This window comes from Pleurodeles waltl, chromosome 4_2, assembly GCF_031143425.1.
Source record: "Pleurodeles waltl isolate 20211129_DDA chromosome 4_2, aPleWal1.hap1.20221129, whole genome shotgun sequence".
In the NCBI taxonomy this organism is placed as follows: Eukaryota; Metazoa; Chordata; class Amphibia; order Caudata; family Salamandridae; genus Pleurodeles; species Pleurodeles waltl.
In genome coordinates this window covers 312,979,668-313,002,584 of record NC_090443.1, presented here as the reverse complement: position 1 = coordinate 313,002,584, position 22,917 = coordinate 312,979,668, and the positions used below count along the sequence as shown (strand labels likewise).

Sequence of the window (22,917 nt, the reverse complement as noted above, 5' to 3'; positions counted from 1 at the left end):
GGTAAGCCTGGCAGGAGTTGGAAGCCAAGAAGCGAGCCATCCTAGAGCCCACCTGGCCAGAACCATCCCAAGACCCAACTGCATGACTAGAGAGTGGAGGACATTCAGACAGCATTCCTGGGATGCGAGGGTGACGACCCTACATCTTCGACACCACTGGGGCCATCCCTCACCTTAGGAGAGCACTATACACCCCTTTCCTGTGTCAGAGGGACTCGGAACATTTCCTTTTCACTCATACTTTGGTGTAGTGTCCTGTTAGATGAGAACAGTCGCCCTGATTACAGATTTCGTTCTTTCCCTTAGACTTCCAAAGATTATATCGTGTTTAGCCTTGGTTTGACCTCGACTGTATATTCGAGTTTTTCAGCTGCGGGTCCGATGAGTGCCTTTTGTCCAACTGGTACAGGACTCCTTTCTCTAAAATCTGGTACTCCTGCTACATGTACTTGATGCCGCCAGTCCTCAATCAGTGACTGGAGGACAAGTTTGAACCTTAACCAGTCACCCTGTATCTGAACTGTGGCCATTGACACCCTATTTCCAGATCCCTGCTGGTCTGATTAAAAGATCATTGAGATTCTGTGACCTACTAATGGCATCCCGAACATCACCTTGGACCGTGGGCGAGACGCCTGTTCCAGTTTGTGCAGAGGGCCTTGGAACAGTTTTACTGGAACTGAACCACTGTGGCACAAAGGTGCTAGCATAGGGGGCAGACAAGTGGGATAGATGAATCTTTACCGTAAGATAGCATTGGCCATGGGATTCTATGTTATTTACAAATGAATGTCTATTGCATGGATAGCGTTGCATCTGAGCCCAAGATGGTGCTTTTTGCGTTTTTCCAAATTTCTTGCCTCAAAAAAAAAAAAAATTCTCTAATTTAGTTTACCAAGGTTACTCACCCTTGCTAATCTTGGTAATTGAAGCAAGGCCGGACTGAAAACCAAAGCCAGCTCTGGCAGAAATGTTCAAGCCATCTATGCACTGCAGCAGGCCACCATCGCCACGAGCCCTAGAGCATGTTTGGGTCCTGGCAGATAATCTTGCTTTGAAAGCAGCCTGGCCTGTAACCCACGGAGACAAACTAGCTATTCCAGCAGTGAGTCAAGCGTACAAAATAGGCAACTCTAGGTGCCAGGTTATAAGTGATTGTGGGACCTGGGCCCAAACAATAACTTAGGATAAGTGCACAAGGCTATCTATCTTTCCCACTACTTTCAGGCTACACGCGATCGAGGCCCATGTATTGTCCGATGCCGTCTTCAGAAAGACAAAGGGGGGGGGTGGGGTGCGGGATTGATCAGAATTTCTAAGGGGACCGACGTGCAGTGCCGGACATATAAGGCTGCAATCCAAAATCATCTCTGACTGTTCATACCTTTGACACCAAAGATAACAACGTCCAAGGCAGAATGACTTTACTTTTGAAAAATTGCCTTTTAAACAAACCAAACAAGCGCAACACTTATTTTAAAATATCACTTTGATTCAGGGCAATACCTCAGTAGTCGAAAATATTCACGTGATTTACTTCAGTGAAATAGTTCCATGTTCTTTTCACATTGCTATTTGGAACCGAATCTAGTTTATTTTTATAGTGCTCAAACCAACAGAAGGAAGCTTCAGGGCCCATTTAAACATAAAACATGATCACAAACCTCTTGGATCCCTGCATGTGGTATACAAATGAAAATATGTATTGTACCCCATTAACTTACTTGCACTTATAGTAGACTAAGTTTTATCTCACCTGTTACTGTAAGGAAGGACACGATACGGTTATGACTGCCCTTCGATTACGCCAGTGTTCCCTCTCCCAAACTATGTGGCAAGTAAAATAACCATCTCCTGCAGCGTGTATATTCCTGTAGTGTGTGGGGCAGCTCTCTTTCTTTCTTTTCAGGGGGTATGTCTCTGTCAGTGACAAACATCTCTTTCGCAGTCAGTGTAAATTATTTTGCACTCAGTGAGAGGCCTCTCCTGCTGTCGTCAGAGTACGAGGTTTAAGTGTCAGTGACAGCCCCGTCTTGATGTCCTTATACTGCAAAAAAATACCCCCAGAGGATAACCTCCTCTGGATAAATCAAGCGCCAAGGAGCCAAGTAAATAGCGATCGTGACGCTACACTAATACCCAATAATATATAATGTCTCGGAGAGGCATCGCTCTCTCTATCCCCCTTCCGCTCCAGGACGGGCAAAATCAGATGTTGGTCCAAGAACCCCTGGCTCAGCATTTCCACGGCTAGGTCCGAGCCCCTCTATTTCCTAGGACAGACAATGGCAGGAAGCTCCTCCCCCTTTGGCACGTCTTCCTGCCACTATGACTGTCCAGCACTGCCCCCGGGCCCTACTGCAGTCTCTTGCGAGACACCTTTTATTACTGAAGCACCTCCTGGGTGATCGAGGAGCAGGGACGGGAGCACCCCAGAACCCGCAGAGGTATTCCTCTCCCAGGTGAGGCGTGCACCAAGAACCCCACTGGCACTTGCCACCTCGAGGGCGAGTAGGCGATGAAGCTGTGTTGGTAGATTCCCTCTGCAGGTTGGAGCCTTTGAGAAGCTCGTATATGAGCCAGTCACGCCAGATGAGGGCCTGGCAGAACTGAGAAAGAGTCAGTCACGTGTCAGGTTCTTCTGAAGGCGCACTGCACGTGTGGCAAGCTGATGCCTGGCACGGCCAGGGGCGTAGGACCCCTGCAGCGCAGAGGGTGTGTGTGTGTGTGTTTTGGTGGTGGTGGATGGTCTCCGGGGCACCAGCACTTCAAGAGGGGCCATTCAGCCAATGGCTAATGAATACAAGTGAGATACGAGAGACTCGGGGTCTCCTAATCACATCCTGCAGAGTGCATGTGGAAGGCAACAGGGATGGGACAAAGTCATTCCCATCTGCCGTAGTGTCTCTGTAAGGTCAACAGGGGTTTGGAAGAGTCAGTCACATTTAAAGTTGATGCCTCTTTAGGAATGGTAGGACTGGGCATATGCCAGATTCTTGTCACGTCTGTCGTGAAAGATTGGTAGGTCTGTGCAAGACCAGTCTCATCCCACACAAGTGTGGGAAACGTCATTTACATGTCAGGTCAGAGCCTCTAATAGGCCATAGTGCTGTGGTAAGGTCAGTCAGAACAGACCCGAGCCTGTGGTGACAATGAGGGTGGGAACAAGGTTAGTCACGTCAGGCACCAAGGATGCACTTGGTCTGGAACTCTAGTACATTGGGTAGGTCGTTATGTATTCTGTCTCTTTTGAAAGCAACAAATTCCTTTCTCAGGATAAAAATCTTCACCCACCCTTTGGTGACATGCTCCATTATAGGGTCATGTAGGATCACCACGCTAGTCCATCTTGTAAAGTCCTTCTTCCCCGTAGGGGAAGTCCTAGCCCACATCACAAACCTTGGTTAGTTGTGTTAGGAGAAACCATACGATGGAACACGCCACCTAACAATGGGGGGCAGTTTTCGTACTGACAAAGAAATGTGTCGCTATCAAGAGAAACAGATGCCTAACGACCTACCTAGGGTGACAGGGTTCCAGACCAGGTTAATCCTTGGTGTCTTAAATGGGTCAGATGCTAGACATGCACATTTGGTCTTTAAATACTCCTCCTTGACCCCCTTGGGTGTTCAAACTAGTCACATGTCAGAAGTGCCTTGGGTACGCCCTACGGCTAGGGCAGAGGAAAGGCCCCTCACGTCAGGACTGTCTCCCTGGTAGTCCGTAGAACGGGTGAAGGACAGGTAAGGCCGGATCACCTGGCTGGCCGCTGGGCTGGGGAAAAGGTCAGTGAGAAGCCAGGCCTGTGCCCTGGTTGGTCCTACGGCTGGTAGGTAACAGGGATAAGCAAGGTCAGCCACACGGTGGTCCATATGGCTTGGGTAAAGTCAGTCACACATCAGGTTATCACCGCTGGTTTATCGTAGTGCCTTGACATGGTCAGTCACATGTCAGACCAGTGCTTGGGGTAGGCCTTTGGGCTAGGCCGGGAAAAATGCCAGCCATCTGTCACGACTGTACCTCCTGTAGGCCAAAGGGCTGGTGAAGGAAAGTCGCAAGTCAGGCCAGTGCCTTCGACCGGCCGTTCGGTTGGGGCAAGGTCAGGCACGTCAGCCCTGTGCATCGAGTAGGCAGTGGGACTGAGGTAAGTTCAGTACATGCAGGCCAGTGCCTCTTATAGGGGGTGTGACAGGGACTGACTGCATCGGTTACAAGCGGGTGGAAAGGAAACGTCGTGCACGCGAATTGCCTTGATTTTTACTACTATTATTATTATTATTATTATTATTACTACTTTGAACCAGTGCAAAGCGTCTGTGGTAGGGAGCAAGTTTTATGTAGCGCTAACTCGACCCGAAGGTACTGAAGCACTTTCCATGAGCACCACTTACATTACACAGGGACACGTTCTTCTTTTTTCTTTTTCTGTTTTTTTTAGGCGGGGGAGAGGGGGATCAGGTAGTTTTAAGAGTGCACAGAATGTTGAGCCGAAATACCACGGACATTATTATTAAGGCATTAAATCGCCCCAAGTGTTACAGTAAAGTCACAGACTTTAACGCGTGAGTGGGCCGCCGCTTTCTCTAGCAGCTACACAAACTACCAAACCACCTAAGCAGCCAGAATTCATTGCAGGGAAGAAAGCATCCTTCTGCGCCCAGACAGGCAGCCTCCGTTGTGCTTAAAAGGAGGGAACGTGGGCAGGAGGGGTCCCTCCAGGGCAGGAAACCGATGTTTCCTGCCCCCTCTGGAGCGGTGGTGAAGAATGTAAAGGGGCAGTGGTTGATGGAAGGGGGAGCAGTGCCATAATGAGGGCAGGGTGGGAAAAGTGGAAGCTGAGGAGCGGATTTGGAGGGGAGTGCAGCCTTAGAGGGCGGGCTGTGGCAGTGGTAGGTGGGATTTGGTGCTGTAGAGGGAAGGCATGGCAGAATCACTGGTAGTGCATGGAGGACGAGGAAGGAGTCTTGGAGGAGTGCAGTCTTTGAGGTAAGCACGTAGATGTGGTGAGGAGTGACAGGTGGAAGGGACTGAACTATGGAAAAGGAAAAGATGAAGGAATATTAGTCTGGAGGATTAGAATGGAGTGTGGTCTTGGAGAAGATTTTGGAAAATCTGGCTCCAATGGTGTACTTTACAAAACAGTATGCACACACGTTGGCTGAAAGGCCATGGGCTCAGAAGGCAGACTTGTTAAGTATTCCAGGCCTTTCATGGAATGTAAAGCTAGCCTGATCTTTTTCCGGGGTAATGGGGCTTGTCCTCTTCAAGCAAACATTAATACAGTGTTCACCCAAACATCGTTTTTAATCACAGACTTTCTAGAAAGTGACCTGGCTCATATTATTCAAAGTGCCCTGGGGGTGCAACAGTCATGTTTGCCTGCTTGCTAGCACAGCCAATTCTGTAATATACACCGTGCTAACAGTGCACAGTGGTAACAGTTTCCATGGCACGTGGCCTTATGCAAATGAGGGAATCCTTTGCACCACCACCATATTATAGATGCAGGCACAGAGGTAAAGAGCCCATCAGGATGCACACTGCTTGTGCACGGCATAGATGTGCAGCACACTGAGGGAGCCAGGCAAGGGCACCATTTGGAAAGGAAAAAATGGTTCTATGAGCCCCACAGACATCCCCCTGCAGACAGGAACAGTTATTCACTGCCCTTCTTGCAGAGGTATCGCTGCCCTTCTTTAAAACACAGGCCAAGTTGCCACCTGTGCAGAGACAAGCAGAATGGATGCGTCAATCAGCTGGTCCATCTTCCACTAGCGTGTAGCCCTCACTGCAGGCAAGAGTTCACAACCCAGTTTAGTAGATCACATTTATTGTAATAGGGCACAACAACCCGGTATGGAACCCGAACACACCCAGTCAAAGATGAACTGCAGAACAGACCACGGAAGAGTGCCTTTTCTAAAACAAAAATGGGTAAAGAAACCCAAAAGCAGTTCAGAAAATATGGGTATGCAATTTCATATGGCTGATCACTTTTAAGGTCAGGAACTAGCAAAGACCTCTTTTTTTTTTTTTTTTTAAACAAACTAAGAGATACGTACATAGACGTGGATGACTGGAGGGTTTCCACTCAGTCCTCTTCTTCCAATGGTCTCTTTTAGTGTCATTCACATTTTTCTTACAACCATTCAGCCCAAGCACATTGTCATCACCCACACTGAAAATAGTCCCCTTCTTTTCCAGGAACTTGTGGACCAGCGGACCATTTTTATTTTAACAGGGACCAACAGTTCCACAAATACTGCTGGCAGATCTCTGATGCTGCTAGCAACGCAACATTCTGTGCAGGTACTAGATGACTTGCCCATCTTTTCATGGACTTTTACATCACTCAAAGATGACCACCTACGTAGGTGCATGCAAAAACATACATCTGCACATACCTGGGGGCCATCTTTCAACAGTTTTATTTTGGAAAAACATTCAACTCTGGCTGCTTGCTCATGCAAAGGTGTACACGTGCACACATAGGCAAGCCATTTTTGAATGTTTTTTTGTAATAAGGCTTAACAAAAGCATTTCAAAGGAAATGAGCATTGGTAATGCCAAGAGGTTTGTAGCCAACTCTGACCTATTGATGTTGCCAATGATTGTTTATACTGCACATAGCATAATTCTTCAAATCATTTTCCATACTGTCCCTTCCAAATATATTTCCAATATGTTTTGACTGAAAATCAATTTGGAAGGCTCAGACAGAACAATAAAAAAAACATACACACAATAAAAAATAAATAAAAAAAAAACGCACACACACTCAAATCTCACATCACAAGTCAAAGACAGCAGACAGCCAGACGAACACTGCATACTCAAACAGAGGCGCTACCAACTAATTTACAGAGAGCCTACAGGATCATACAGATTACTAAAATCTTACTTGCTCAGACCTCAAGCAGCAGTAATGATACAAACACTCAACTTTAGCAATCTAAATAATGAAATGCCTACAGATAAGACATGAAAAGGCAGTCATACTTAGAAAGTGCCCTTGGGTAGCAAGGAACCAACAACAGTAATACAACTTCCAAATTCAAGTTTAATTAATACCCAAATATGAACTTTAGAGATATTTTGGAAATGCAATTATTTTGGTGGTCATTACGACCCTGGCGGATTACTTCCGCCAGGGCCGCGGGACGCGGTGGCACCGCCGACAGGCCGGCGGTGCCCCGCGGGGCATTCTGACCGCGGCGGCTTAGCCGCGGTCAGAGAAGGGAAACCGGCGGTCTCCCGCCGGTTTCCCGCTGCCCCCAAGGAATCCTCCAAGCCGGCGCAGCTTGCTGCGCCGGCTTGGGGATTCCGACTCCCCCTCCCGCCATCCAGTTCCTGGCGGCTCTCCCGCCGGGAACCGGATGGCGGGAGGGGGAGTCGCGGGGCCCCTGGGGGCCCCTGCAGTGCCCATGCCAACGGCATGGGCACTGCAGGGGCCCCCGTAAGAGGGCCCCAAAATGTATTTCACTGTCTGCCTTGCAGACAGTGAAATACGCGACGGGTGCAACAGCACCCGTCGCACCTTCCCACTCCGCCGGCTCTATTACGAGCCGGCATCCTCGTGGGAAGGGAGTTTTTCCCTGGGCTGGCGGGCGGTCTTTTGGAGACCGCCCGCCAGCCCAGGGAAAAACTCATAATACCCTCCGCGGTCTTCTGACCGCGGAGCGGTATTATGGAGGGTGGAATTCTGGCGGGCGGCCTCCGCCGCCCGCCGGAATCGTAATCAGGCCCTTTGTCTCTAATAGGGTGGCTGTTTCTGAAAATAATACACACTTTGTAATGTAATACAAATGTTTTGTACTCCGTGGGCAGTCCCCAGAATCCAATAAAGATTCAGTGGGGGTCCCAGGCTTCCAGTAATGATCAAATGGGGTCCACAGAAGTCAAAAGGTTGGGAACCACTGTCGTAGAGTGAAGTGGAACAGAGTGTCAAGGAGTGGAGGGACACTGAGTGGTGTAGAGTGGAGAGGAGTGTTGTGGAGTGCAGTGGCAGGTTGTCACAGTGTGGTATAGAGTGGAGTAGTGTAGAGTCAAGAGGGGTAGAGTAGAGTTTAGTGGCAGAGTGGAGTGGCATAGAATAACAGTAAAAAGGCAGAGTGGAGTAGCGTGGCCTAGAGTGGAGTAAAGTGGCACAGAGTGGAGTAGAGTGCAGCAGAGTAAGGTACTATGGAGCAGGGTAAGGTACAATGGAGCAGAGTAAGGGAGAGTGGCGTAGAGTCGAGTGGTGCAGAGTGGAGTAGTGTGACGTAGAGTGGAGTAAGGGGGCATAGAGTGTAGTAGAGGGGCATAGAGTGGAGTACAGTAAGGTAGATTTAGAGTGGAGTAAGGTGGCATGGAGTGTAGTAGAGAAGAGTGTCGTAGAGTAGAGTGAAGTTGGGTACAGTGGCATAGAGTAGTGTGTCACTGTAGGAAGGTAGCCTCTTTCTAGCCTTGTTACCCCCACTTTTGGCCTGTTTGTGAGTATATGTCAGGGTGTTTTTACTGTCTCACTGGGATCCTGCTAGCCAGGGCCCAGTGCTCATAGTGAAAACCCTATGTTGCCAGTGTGTTTGATATGTGTCACTGGGATCCTGCTAGCCAGGACCCCAGTGCTCATATGTTTGTGGCCTATATGTGTTCCCTGTGTGGTGTCCAACTGTATCACTGAGGCTCTGCTAACCAGAACCTCAGTGTTTATGCTCTTTCTGCTTTCTAAAATTGTCACTGCAGGCTAGTGACTAATTTTACCAATTCTCATTGGCACACTGGTACACCCATATAATCCCCTTGTTTATGGTACTTAGGTACCCAGGGTATTGGGGTTCCAGGAGATCCCTATGGGCTGCAGCATTTCTTTTGCCACCCATAGGGAGCTCAGACAATTCTTACACAGGACTGCCACTGCAGCCTGAGTGAAATAACGTCCATGTTATTTCACAGCCATTTTTCACTGCACATAAGTAACTTATAAGTCACCTATATGTCTAACCCTCACTTGGTGAAGGTTGGGTGCCAAATTACTTAGTGTGTGGGCACCCTGGCACTAGCCAAGGTGCCCCCACAATGTTCAGGGCAATTTCCCCAGACTTTGTGAGTGTGGGGACACCATTACACATGTGCACTATACATAGGTCACTACCTATGTATAGCGTCACAATGGTAACTCCGAACATGGCCATGTAACATGTCTAAGATCATGGAATTGTCACCCAAATACCATTCTGGTATTGGGGGGACAATTCAATGATCCCCTGGGTCTCTAGCACAGAACCCGGGTACTGCCAAACTGCCTTTCCGGGCTTTCCACTGCAGCTGCTCCTGCTGCCAACCCCTCAGACAGGATTCTGCCCTCCTGGGGTCTGGGAAGCCCTGGCCCAGGAAGGCAGAACAAAGGATTTCCTCTGAGAGAGGGTGTTACACCCTCTCCCTTTGGAAATAGGTGTGAAGGGCTGGGGAGGAGTAGCCTCCCCAGCCTCTGGAAATGCTTTGAAGGGCACAGATGGTGCCCATCTCTGCATAAGCCAGTCTACACCGGTTTAGGGATCCCCCAGCCCTGCTCTGGTGCGAAACTGGACAAAGGAAAGGGGAGTGACCACTCCCTTGACCAGTACCTCCCAGGGGAGGTGCCCAGAGCTCCTCCAGTGTGTCCCAGACCTCTGCCATCTTGGATTCAGAGGTGTTGGGGGCACACTGGACTGCTCTGAGTGGCCAGTGCCAGCAGGTGATGTCAGAGACCCCCTCTGATAGGCTCTTACCTCTCTTGGTATCCAATCCTCCTTTCTTGGTAGCCAAACCTCCTTTTCTGGCTATTTAGGGTCTCTCCTCTGGGGTATTCTTCAGATAACGAATGCAAGAGCTCACCAGAGTTCCTCTGCACTTCCCTCTTTGACTTCTGCCAAGGATCGACCGCTGACTGCTCCAGGATGCCTGCAAAACCGCAACAAAGTAGCAAGACGACTACCAGCAACATTGTAGCGCCTCATTCTGCCGGCTTTCTCGACTGTTTCCTGGTGGTGCATGCTCTGGGGGCTGTCTGCCTTCACCCTGCACTGGAAGCCAAGAAGAAATCTCCTGTGGGTCGACGGAATCTTCCCCCTGCTAACACAGGCACCAAAAGACTGCATCACCCATCCTCTGGGTCCCCTCTCATCCTGACGAGCGTGGTCCCTGGAACACAGAAACTCTATCCAAGTGACCCCCACAGTCCAGTGATCCTTCAGTCCAAGTGTGGTGGGGGTAAGTCCTTGCCTTCCCACGCTAGACTGCAAACCTGTGTACTGCGTGATTTGCAGCTGCTCCAGCTTCTGTGCACTTCTCCAAGGATTCCTTTGTGCACAGCCTAGCCTGGATCCCCAGCACTCCGTCCTGCAGTGCTCAACTCTCTGAGTTGGACTTAGACGTCGTGGGACCCTCCTTTGTGACTCGAGCCAGCTCCGGTTCACAAATCTTCTAAGTGCCTGCTCGGGTACTTCTGCGGATGCTGCCTGCTTCTGTGGGGGCTCTCTGAGTTGCTGAGCGCCCCCTCTGTCTCCTCCTCCAAGGGGCGACATCCTGGTCCTTTCTGGTCCCCAGCAGCACCCAAAAACCTCTACCGTGACCCTTGCAGCTAGCAAGGCTTGTTTGCGGTATTTCTGCGTGGAAACACTTCTGCAGCCTTCAGTACGCCGTGGGACAACTTCCATCCAAAGGAAAAGTTCCTAGCTCTCTTCGTTGTTGCAGAATCCTAGGTTTCTTCCATCCGGAGGCAGCCTTTTTGCACCTTCATCTGGGGTTTCCTGGGCTCCTGCCCCCCCTGGACACTATCGCGACTCTTGGACTTGGTCCCCTTGCCTTGCAGGTCCTCAGTTCCAGGAATCCGGCTTCAGTGCTTTGCTGGTGTTTGTGGTTCTTGCAGAATCCCCCTATCATGTCTATTGTGTCCTATTAGGGTAGTAGGGGTACTTTACTCCTACTTTTCAGGGTCTTGGGGTGGGGTATCTTGGACACCCTGACTGTTTTCTTACAGTCCCAGCCACCCTCTACAAGCTCCCATAGGTCTGGGGTCCATTCGTGATTCGCATTCCACTTTTGGATTATATGGTTTGTGTTGCCCCTAGACCTATGTTCACCTATTGCATCTTATTGTAATTCTACACTGTTTGCATTACTTTTCTTACTATTACTTACCTGTTTTGGGTTTGTGTACATATAACTTGTGTATATTACTTACCTTCTAACTGAGGGTACTCACTGAGATACTTGTGGCATATTGTCATAAAAATAAAGTACCTTTATTTTTAGTCACTGAGTATTGGTTTTTTTTATGATAGTGTGCTATATAATATAAGTGGTATAGTAGGAGCTTTGCATGTCTCCTAGTTAAGCCTAAGCTGCTTTGCCATAGCTACCTTCTATCAACCTAAGCTGCTAGAAACACCTCTATTCTACTAGTAAGGGATAACGGGACCTGGCACAGGGTGTAAGTTCCTTTGGTACCCACTATAAGACAGGCCATCCTCCTACAGTCACACAGTGGACTAGAACAGTGGTGTAGAGTGGAGTGTCGTAAAGTAGAGTGGAATGTCATAGAGTGGAGGGGCATTAAGCGTAGTGGCCTAGAGTGTCATAGAATGTCTTAGGGAGGAACAGAGTGTCAGAAAGGAGTATTGTAGAGTGGTGTACCATAGAGTGGCGTAAAGTGCTGTAAAGCGGAGTAGAGATGAGTGGCGCAGAGTGGAGTTGCAGAGTGGGGTAGCATAGAGTGGAGTGTCATGGAGTGGAGTAAAGTGGCATGGAGTTAAGTAGAGTGGCAGAGTGGTGTAGTGCGTCAGAGACGAGTGGCATACAGTGGTGCAGAGTGGCAGGGGGTAGAGTGTCGTAGAGTGTAGTAGGATAGAGTGGAGTGTCTTAGATTGGCCAAGAGCGGAGTGGTGCAGAGTGTAGTGGGATAGAGTAGAGTGTTGTAGAGTGGTCTATGGTGGTGGGGCGCAGAGTGGAGTGTCGTAAAGTGTGAAGTGTCGTAGAGCGGAGTGGTGTAGAGTGGCACGGAGTAGAGTGTCGTGGGACAGAGTGGAGTGTCATAGATTGGACTACAGTGGAGTGGTGTACATTAGAGTGACTTAGAGTGGTCTAGGTTGGCAGGGGTAGAGTGGTGGGGCGTAGAGTATGACTTGTCGTAGAGTGGAGGGGCGTAGAGAGGAATGGATTGGAGTAGAGTGTCATACAATGGAGTGGCATAGAGTGGAGTATGCATAGTGTGGTAGGGCACTGCCATTACAGGCAACACATTTTGAATTGAAATTACCATTATATTTGAAAAGACAGAGTTTTACTGATAAAACTATACAGAGCACAAATGATAGTGAGGGAAATGGCATCACCTGGTGTATTGATTTTTTTTTAATGGTATTAAAATTCGTTACCAGCACACATCAGAATACCAAAAAAATGTGCTTCCTTTGTGCTTTCCTAATTCTGATATATTCTGAAATATTTGCACATCATGTACAGACATTTAAACTGTGTTGTGTGCTAGAAAAAAGCCTTTCCTAAGCACCCCCACTCCATACTCAGACAACTCCCCTCACTTTGAAGCCAGAGAAAGAAAAGTAAACAGAAAAGCCTCCTAGGAAGACAGAGCCTGACATTAGACCTTTGTTTTTTAATGCAGAGCAAATGTAACAAGATAAGAACAACAATTTAAATACCTGTTTACAGGAAGCAAGCACTTGTGAAAAAATACGGTAAACAGGTTACACTCAACAGGAGGACTAAGTGAAGCTGGGCAACCTAAAAGAAATGAAGACAGCAAATAGAAAGCAAGAAACTGTGGTTACAGAACACAAAGCCAGTGGTAAGCAACGGGCGGAATGCATTCCTAGGGAAGCTTTCAGAATGTCCCAAAGAAGTCTTTAGCAACCTGTCTGGGAGGCTTTGACTTAAAATGGGCATCATTATAACAGCACCAGAACTATACCAGGATTGGGGATTCTCATCCCAGTGAAGCGTACAATATGGCAAGATTTCCTATCGTAATGTCAGGTTGTCCTCTACATGTCAGACGTGACAGGGTGGAGAGGTACATCACACCAACCACACCCTTAAGTGCAAATAAACATGTATGCACCCAAGCATCAGCCAAGGCAGTTTTTTTTATTTATTAATAATCTCCAGTCCAGCAATTTTTTCAGCTGGCATCATCTAATCATGGCCTGCTCAATGACACACTGCCTGTTCCAACTCTCCAGCTACCACATAACAGGCCCTGCACTCACACATATGGTGTGATTGATAGTTCAAGGCCTGAAACACGGGCAGTCAATGTGTTACCTTGCGACTACGTATGAAGGTACACTTAGCGTGCATCCTCCAAGAAGCACTGCTTTGTGTTATTCTGGTAACTGCAAAAAATACTGGAACTCAGTGGATGCAGTCATGTCAATTCCAGGAAAAATATCGTGGCTGAGCAGAAAAAGTATAAAAGCTGCAGAGGGGCACTACTTTTCCATCCATGCATAGACGTACGGTACTTGGATATATGTTATAACAGAGAGGGGACTAAGATAAGCCTGACAGGACAGTGTGGGTTGAAAGCATAGGTGGGTAGGTAAGGTCAGCAGTGTGTTCAGTCAGAGGGGAGGTGTGTGCCCCTGATACAGGAAGATTTCAGCAGTAAAGAGGCACGCAAACATGGTAGATGTGGTGAACGGTGGCTAGGAACAATTCCCCGTGTCCTCAATATTTGATAGTAACCCAAGGTCAAATAGCACGAAGATTGAGCCCCATATTACGCACTGGATTGAAAGACCTAGTTTGGTGGCCACCTAACAAACATGGGCCTCAAACAATGACAGTACATGTGCAGAGACTTCAATATACGTTTTGGGGGTGTTTATAAAGTACAAACCAAGCCTCAAAGCCCAACAGAAATCTGTACATAGCAATAGGATACACAGCCAACATGGGAGGACATGTAGATACATTTAGAATGTGATTTGAGTACAGTCTAGAAGGGACTAAAAACCTAGCTTGGAAGGACAAGGGAGGCCAGAGACTGGGCAGTAGGTTTCTAAAGTCTTCAAGGCTTATCAGATGATTTTTGGGTAGCTCGGAGTGGGGTGGCCAGAACAGAGAGGCATAGTGATTAGATGAAGACAAGGTGATGGGGAAAATTGTTTATTTGTATGCGTTTCAGTAGGAGCGATAAAGATTAAAGAGCGGTAAAGTCGAATTTCGAACAGCCAATAAAGGACTGTTTTCTGGCTAGCCTCCACCCTTTGCTAACAAACACCTACTTATCTGGATCTTTGAAGCCGGTATAACCAATCCCAGTGTCCTGAGTAATTTGAAGTGGAGAAGTCAGGATGCCTTTGCTCTGAAAGTGTTATGCTTGTTTTTACAGCTACTTTCTCCTGGTTGCTAGAGGTGCCACGTGAAGGAAACAGTAGCGTTCATGAGTACTGTGAAGTACTTGAGAGGCAATCATTTTCACCAGTTCTATAACTAGTGTTGCAGTCACATTGTAAACCCCTGGTCAAAGAGGATTTTGCAAAACGGCCGCCATCTTGGATCTGGTCAGGTTAAAGCACATGCAGAGTATATCATCCCTACTGGTAAAAGGTGCAAGGAAGACACAGTATAATGATAATCCACCTACACCTAGTTAGGGGTCTGCATGTTTACCACTGGCAAAGTATTGCGAAGTTCTAGATTTTTGTCATGTGTGAAGCTTGCAAATTTTCACAGTTTGCCCATGCAAAGCTTTTCTCAGTTTAAGGAGATCATTTTAATCAAACTTCAAATAATTGGTATAATTGATAGCACAGCTGGATTCTAGTATAATACCCTAGCCACCCTAACAATGTATGCAGACTATTTCCTGCACAAGTATACCTTTTGAGAAGATTTTCTACGCAAATAAAAATATTTTCCCTGCAAGTTTTCACTTGCAGAGCTTTCCTAAAGCACGGCGGTATATTAAGTAAGCAAAAACACTACTTAGATATATGTAAGATAAATTGACTCAAAAGTCACAATTTTAACACCTATGTAACAAAGTGAAAATCTCTGCGTCCCAACTGGTAGCTGCATTTTATTCCCCTTAACGCCTCATTGTGTTTTTTCTGATACTGAGCACTTTCAATTAAATCATCCTGTGCCCCTTCATTAATGCCAAACTGTAGTTCTACTTCAATGTTTGTGGAATATCACGATTTATCAGTTTCAAAATCTGTTACTGCTACAATGTTTGTTGGCTCCCTCCAGTAACTTTCTACACAGATTCTTTCACTACCACCCTTTAACAGTGCCACTCAAGTCTCCGTAACCTCTCTCTCTCTCACATGTATTTCTGCATGCAGCTCTTTGATGACAGTTAATAGATCACTGTTCTATATTAGGATTTTAATGTATAGACTGCAAGTAACAAAAAGATCTCTATGACAGAAGCAGTAACCAACTTAACTATTTACGTACAGTGGCTTTAAAAAAAGCAGTTGCTAGAAATGGAGTCTCTAGTTAGCAGTGGTTTGCACAATGTCCAAGTAGGGACCCTCACTCTAGTCAGTGTGAGGGAGCCACATTGCTAAGATAAACTTTGCTCATCCCCTTTTACTGCTGCCGGAAAATTGCTGGAGGCAAGGATTGCTGCAGAAAGTGTTTTTAACTCCATGCTATATTTGAAACATGCATTGGCAAAACCATTAGGTCTCGCCTATGCAAGAGCAATAGGCTTTGCCAATGTGTTTTAGCCATGTTGTACAACAGCATAGCTGCTGCTCAGCATGGCTAAAAGTTAGTGGTGTAGAGGAGAGTGGCATGGAGTGTCGTAGAGTCGAATAGCGAGGAGTAGAGAGGAGTGGCAGGGAGTGTTGTGGAATGGGGTGCCCTAGTGTGAAGTCGTGGTAGAGTGCGGTTGCATTTAGCTGCATAGAGTGTAATGGCGTAGAGTAAAGTGGTGTAGAGAGCAGTGGTATAGAGTGCAGTGGTATAGAGTGCAGTGGTGCAGAGTAGATTAGTGTGGCGTAGAGTGGACTGGCGTGGAGTGCAGGGGCATGGAGTTGAGTGTTACAGAATAAACTGCATTGGCATAGAGTGCAGTGGCGTAGAGTGCAGTATTGCAGAATGGTATAGAGTACATTAGCATAGAGTGGAGTTGTGCAGAGTAGATTGGTGTGGCCTAGACTGGAGTGCTGCAAAGACCAGTGGAGAAGAGTGCAATGGTGTGGAGTGACGAAGAGTGCATTGGCACAGAGTATAATGCTACAGGTTAGAGTAGAGAGTTGTAGTGTGAAGTGGTGTATAATGTTGTGGCATGGAGTGGTGTCAAGTGGAGTGTTGCAGACTAGAGTGCAGTGGTGTAATGTGGAGTGGCATAGAATGGAGTAGTCATGATGTAGGAGCACACTGCCATTACAGACAACACACTCTAAATTGAAGTGACTATTACATTTGCACAGACACACAGTTTTACTAATAAAACTGTACAGTGCACAGACGAAAAATGTTTGGAAATCGCATCACCTAGTTTAGTGATTTGTTTTGATCATATTAAAGTATTAGTTTCAAACATACTTCAGAAATAACACAAAATGTGGTTCATTTGTGTTCCTAATTCAGATATATTCTGAAATACTGACACAATTAATTTAAATGATTTCCTGTGCTAGAAAAAAAACTTTTTCCTACCCCCCCCAGTGTCCAGAAAGATTGTCACATAAATCCTCTCACTTTGTAGTCAGAGAAAGAAAAGTAAACAAGCACCATCAGAAGGCAGCACTTGGCATTTGACCTCATGTTTGAATGCAAAGCAAGCGTGAGGAGATAAGAACAAGGTTTACAGACCTGTTTACAGAAAGGGACGCTTCGTAAGGATACTGTAAATAAGGTTTGGGCAAGGGAAAACAAACTCATGCTGGACAGCATTAAACAAATAAAGCCAGCAAATGGAAAGCAAGAAAATGTGTGTAACAAACCACAAAACCAATGGCAAGCAACTGGCAGAAGCATTCCTAGGTCAGCTTTCTGAATGTCCCCAAGATGTCTTTAGCAAACCAGACAGCTGCCCTCTCTGGTAGGCTGCGACCTAAAGACAGTATTCATAGACGTCAGCGCCCAGTGCCATGGCACCGGTTGCACCATCCTAGAGCTGGCCCTATTGACAGCTAACCCTACTGTAGAACCTGGCCGCCAGTGCAATGTGTCAATACCAGGACAAACAGGAGCACACGGCCCAGTGGCAGCATGCACATAGAGTGTGTTGTTACAAGCTGAGCGGAAAATGCAAGGAGACAGGCGGGTTGCTGGTTCTTTTTTCCAGCCTGCGGTGGCTCCAAAGGACTAACTTTAAGGGTAATGGGTGATGCACGTGGTCCGAGTAGAGTCCTGGCAGGAAGCAGATGTTCAAGGTCAGCACAGCTGGACACAGCTACACTGATGTTCAAGGTCAAAGGCTGTTCAGCTGTACACAGCTACAGCTTGCCTTCAAACTTATAAGTTCATGAGATACATAGATCCCCTCCTCTCATTTCATAAATTGGCCAAGAGATATATTGAGATATCAAAGTGTTTGTTTCTCAAGATCTCTAAAAAGACAGCTAAGAAAAAGTGGTCAGAAGGGGCAGCAGAAATTGTTGCAAAATCAATGGATTCCTTTATTTAAGATAGGCAAGGAAAGCAAATTGTCTATTCAACACACTTTACATGGAATGGACTGTATGAAGGCCTCACTAACCCCTGCCCTCTTGTATCTCTACAGATCTTGCACCATGAGCTGGTTCTGGTCCTTGCTGCTGGGCCTGGCCACCAACAGTTTCGCACTGTTGGTCAAGGGGGCTTCCACTTGCCCGGCCATGTGCACCTGCCTGGCTCCCCAGTGCCACGTCCTCTGCCAAAATGCCAGCCTGGTCTCTGTACCCTCTGGCCTGCCAGAGGACACCCTGGAGCTCCACCTGGAAAACAACAATTTGACACAATTGGAACCTGGGGCATTCCTTGGCCTGATCCAGCTTAACGCTCTGCATCTGAGCTCCTGTGGCCTGCGCCACCTTCTGCCTGGGGCCTTTGAGGGCCTTTGCCACCTGGAGCACCTCCACCTGGAAGGGAACCAGCTTGAGAGCCTCGATGAGGGGATGTTTGGGAATCTAAGCAGCCTGCTGTACCTGCACCTCGAGAACAACCACATTTCCTGCCTTGGCCAAGGTGAGTCTAGAAGGGGAAGCCTTCTGGAACCACAGCAGTCAGGTGGGCCTGCATGTGAAGAACAATTATTTCTTCATTATGGAATCTTTATTCCCTAAATATCCCTAAACATTGAATGTCTTTCACCTTTGGAGGATTGTCAGAACACTTTTCCAAATGGAACACTGCACTTTAGGCTAGCCAGGCTGATCATGTATCCCAGAGTGCAAAGCAGTGGAAGCTTAAAGACAGGTCATTTTTGCAGTTTACGCAATAAAATGCCAGAATACCAGGCTATGCTCTTTTTTCCAATTTTTCTACATATCACTGTCATTTTGTCAATTTTACTTATGCCATCCAATCCTCTTTGTCCGCTTCTGGGGTGATTTCATACTTTCTCTTCAGTTTTTTGACAGGATCGCCTTCTCTGTTTGTGAAGTACCTCTTTTGCAGTAGGGAGGACATTTGAAAAGCAACCACATGCCCTTTATACCATTAGTCGGAGAGAATCACGCTTGAAGGCGAGGTACACCCTAGAAGTCCTTCATCTGCATCTGATGCAGTATCACAGCCTCCAGTAAAACCCTGAGGATCTGCTGTTGCTCCGCATTCTTGACTTGCTTTGATGCCCCCCCATTGAAAGGTTCAAGAAAAGTGAAGACTCATTGTTCCAAAAGTGCACAAAAAAGGTGATGGATGCAATGCTTGTATTAATATCAGCCACTGGTACTTACTTGGGCCGCAACCATCATTGTATTGCACACCATGCCACCTCAGTTTGGACCCATCCATATGCAAATCAATCTTGACCCTGCTTCAACAGAACAGTAGCTTACGTTAAATTTAAGCATTCAATTCATCACTTTGTTGTGTCTTTATCATTCCCAGCATTTGAGATAAACAAGACGAGTTATCATGCAGAAAGATAAATCAAGGTAGGAGTCAAAGACACAGTTGGAGGACACCAGTGTGGTCAACGTTAATGCATTTCTCACTGTCAAGGCAATCTTAGTCAAGCAGGCGAATGGTGCTGAAGCATTGTGCCTCAACGTATACATCATCTAGGACCTCAATGGAGGCACATCCTCATTTCATTGAACAGTCCTTTAAATAAGTGCATTTCAACTCACTCCATCTAAAATACCTCAGACTTGAGAAGAATATAAAAGGCACACCACTGAAATGACTCCTCAGAAAAAGAAAAAAAAACATGCTCCTGAGAAGCACACTAGTAGGAAAAGATGTTCACTGGAATAAATAATTGAAAGATGATCCCCCCCAAACAGAGATCAGCAGGGACATGAGGCTACTCATGTCTTTATAAGTCACACCTATTCTTTGGGCCTACCTGTGGGTCATCCTAGGGGACATATTCCTTGGCTTCGCCAACAATACTGCCTTCCAAAGTTGGCCCAAATGGATGACATCTACACTTCTTACAACGTTCAGCCTACCATTCTTGATTAATCTGACCATAACACCTTTGGTATTAAGATCTTGAAACAACTTGTTATACCTAAACCTCAGGCGCATTTGTCTTCAGGTTTAATGGAATAGAACTATGGGCATTTTCTGTATGCCAGATAATAACAAAAAAAAAAGATAGCAGACCAATCTAATAAAAATATTAGCCTGTATAAATTTCAGGAGGGTCTTACAAAGGTCATTCTCTCAAGCAGAAGACCATCTACTCTGTGGGAGTTTCCTATTGCTTTATCAAAACCTATGCCTTCCACTTGAGCAAAGAAACAAGTCAGGTTTACAACACTTTTCATAGGAAACAGCGTCCTTGGTGGCCAGCAGTTCACCGCGTAGTTACTGGAACATAAATGTTATGCACAGATGTACCTTTCATAATCTACTATAGTAATAGGTTTTGAGAACCCATTAATCTTTCCTCTAAAAAATATTTTAGAAATCCTTTCTCTGCAGCAGAAATGCCTCTTTACACTTGTGCTGTGCAGCCATCTTTGCTTTTACCAAGACACAACTAAATAAGTTAAGAAGTATAAATAATTGTTTGTTTATTATGGTACCATCTCTACAGATTGGCAGCATCTAAGCAGTCCATAGTCCTTTTTACTGTATCTGGCTAAGAACATGTAACTGCAATGCCATAATGGTCCGACTCCATCTTCATTGGCAATTTCCCTGTTAGTCCATTAGTAAGATTTGTAAACCAGATAACCAGAGGTCTACTTACTCTCAGTGTTCTGGGATCTTGCATAGAGGTTTAAGAATGTTTAAAAATTCAGTTATCCTTTGATGACATTAAGAGACATTATAGGACTGTAGACCCAGGTAAAGGAAAGCAAAGTGAGGGTAGATGAAGCCAGTAGATCCCTAAATCCCGGTGGGAGAGGCAGAGGGCTGTGAGAGAATCATATTCGCAGGTTTGGCGGGTGGACTGGGGATTGAGGGAGACGTCAAAGGCCTAAGTTGAGAAAGGAGAGCAGAGAGAGTAGAGAGAGAAGAGCCTGAGGTTCCGAAGTAAATGGGATAAACAGAGCTCTGGGACGTAAAAGAAGGGGGGCAGGACAGGCTCTAATGCCCAGTCAGCCCTCTTGGCTAAGCCTCTGGCTTTACCCAGTCTCTAACCTTCACCTCTTCCCTCCAAAATCCAACCCTGTACTTTATTTTCTTTGAAGCTGTAGCCCATGAACACCGCATTCTCTTTCCTTGCCCATCCTCATCCTCCAGCCTATAACCCAGGACCTCTTTACACCCCTGCCTATCTTTTAACCACGGACCCTCCTCCACCCCTCATCACCCTACCCTGCCCTAAAAGCTTGAAGACACAGTACATGGAAAAGAATATCCTCAAGTGAGGGCAATCTGCATAAATCTTAGTAAACACTTAGTAGACACAGTTCACCAGGCACATTCAATTTCTAGAAGTACATAGAATAGTTGAAAACGTAAAAATGAGTTAAGATATTGAATTGCATATTCAAAATGTATGTATCTTGAAAAAAAGTATACCATCATCTTGCTCTGACCATGTCCTTTTGGGCTTTTCCCTTTCTCTTGCAGGTGCATTCCAGTTCATGAACAAGCTGAGTGCCCTTTACCTCAGCCACAACCAGCTGACCGAGCTCTCAGACCAGAGCCTGAATGGCCTACCGCAGCTCCGCTGGCTCTTCCTGGACAACAACCTTCTGTTCAACATCTCCACCAATGCCTTTTCAGGTCTCAAACAGTTACATAAGCTGAGTCTGGAAGCAAATAACTTGACCAGTGTACCCAGGACCTTACGGCAGGCTAAATCCCTACAGTTTTTGCAGCTCAGCAAAAACACCATCCGGAAGCTGAACCCCTTTGGCCGCCGGCTACGCTCCCTGACAGAGATCTACCTGGATGAGGTGGGGCTGCAGGAGGCGAGTGCATCATTCCTCGTGGGAATGCGGAGACTGCGGATTCTCAGTCTGAAAGGCAACCGTCTGAAATCCTTATCGCTGCCTCTGATCAAGGGCCAGACTGAGCTGCGGTTGGGGGGCAATCCTTTCTGCTGCGACTGCCGGCTGCTCTGGCTCCATGTCTACCTGCAGGTGACGATGGCCAAGGGAGGCCAGGAAGAGGTTCTATGCAGTACCCCCATGGCTCTAAGCGGGCAGCATCTGCTCAGTGTGGAGGTAAGAGGTTAACCTGCTCACCCCCTTTGTAGCTTGGCACGAGCAGTCAGGCTTATTCCAGAGGCAATGTGTAAAGTGTTTGCACAACACACGTGACGCACTACCCCCCACCACAAAGGAAACACAACACCAAGTTATATAAAAATAAACTGTATTGTACACAATGTCATTAGACCAAACACAACATATCAGTAATACCCTGCTATCCAAGCAGTTGTCATAATATTACACAGTACTGTTACCTTGCAGAAATCAGCAGTAGTCACATATAACACACAGGTTACCTATTATTCTGCAACAAAAGCAGTAGTCAGGAGGAGTCACATCACTATAGAACTGCACTTGCCATGAAAAATATCTTAAATGTTCATCCCAGGAACATTAGGAAATACATGGCAAGTCATAAGCACAGATTAGCATAAATGTCCATTACAGGTACATTAGCACACATAGGGAACGTTATACAACACAACAGGTTAGCGCAATATTTGCAGACTATCATTAACCCCTTCGCTGCCAGGCCTCTTCCCCCTGGGGTGCCAGGCCTTTTTTTGGCTATTTGGGCCAGTTCACGCGTAGGCCCTCATAACGTTTTGTACACATAAGTACCCACACCAAACTTGTACCCTTTTTTCCTAACATCCTAGGGATTCTAGAGGCACCCAGACTTTGTGGGTTCCCCTGAAGAAGACCAAGAAATTAGCGAAAATACAGCGAAAAGTTCGTTTTTTAAAAACAAAATGGAAAAAAGGGCTGCAGAAGAAGGCTTGTGTTTTTTCCCCTAAAAATGGCATCAACAAAGGGTTTGCAGTGCTAAAATTACCATCTTCCCAGCTTTCAGGAACAGGCAGACTTGAATCAGAAAACCCCATTTTGAGACACAATTTTGGCATTTTACTGGGACATACCCCATTTTTACTATTTTTTGTGCTTTCAGCCTCCTTCCAGTTAGTGACAGAAATGGGTGTAAAACCAATGCTGGATCCCGGAAAGCAAAGCATTTTTCAAGAGTCGACAAAATTCCTAATTCAGCAAGGGGTAATTTGTGTTGATCCTACAAGGTTTTCCTGCAGAAAATAACAGCTGAAATAAAAACATATTGAAATTGAGGTGAAAAAAACAGCCATTTTTCTCC

At 46.5% G+C, this 22,917-nt stretch overlaps 1 protein-coding gene across 1 annotated transcript in view; it reads left to right on the top strand.

Annotated features, from left to right (window-relative positions):
- Positions 1 to 22,917, top strand: part of LOC138292579 (chondroadherin-like) — a 241,891-nt gene that overhangs the window by 192,046 nt on the left and 26,928 nt on the right. Inside the window, exons 3-4 of the mRNA XM_069231268.1 lie at positions 17,729 to 18,171; positions 21,184 to 21,782. Of these exons, the coding sequence (XP_069087369.1) occupies positions 17,739 to 18,171; positions 21,184 to 21,782 (1,032 nt within the window). The 5' untranslated portion in view covers positions 17,729 to 17,738. The remainder of the gene's footprint in view (positions 1 to 17,728; positions 18,172 to 21,183; positions 21,783 to 22,917) is intronic.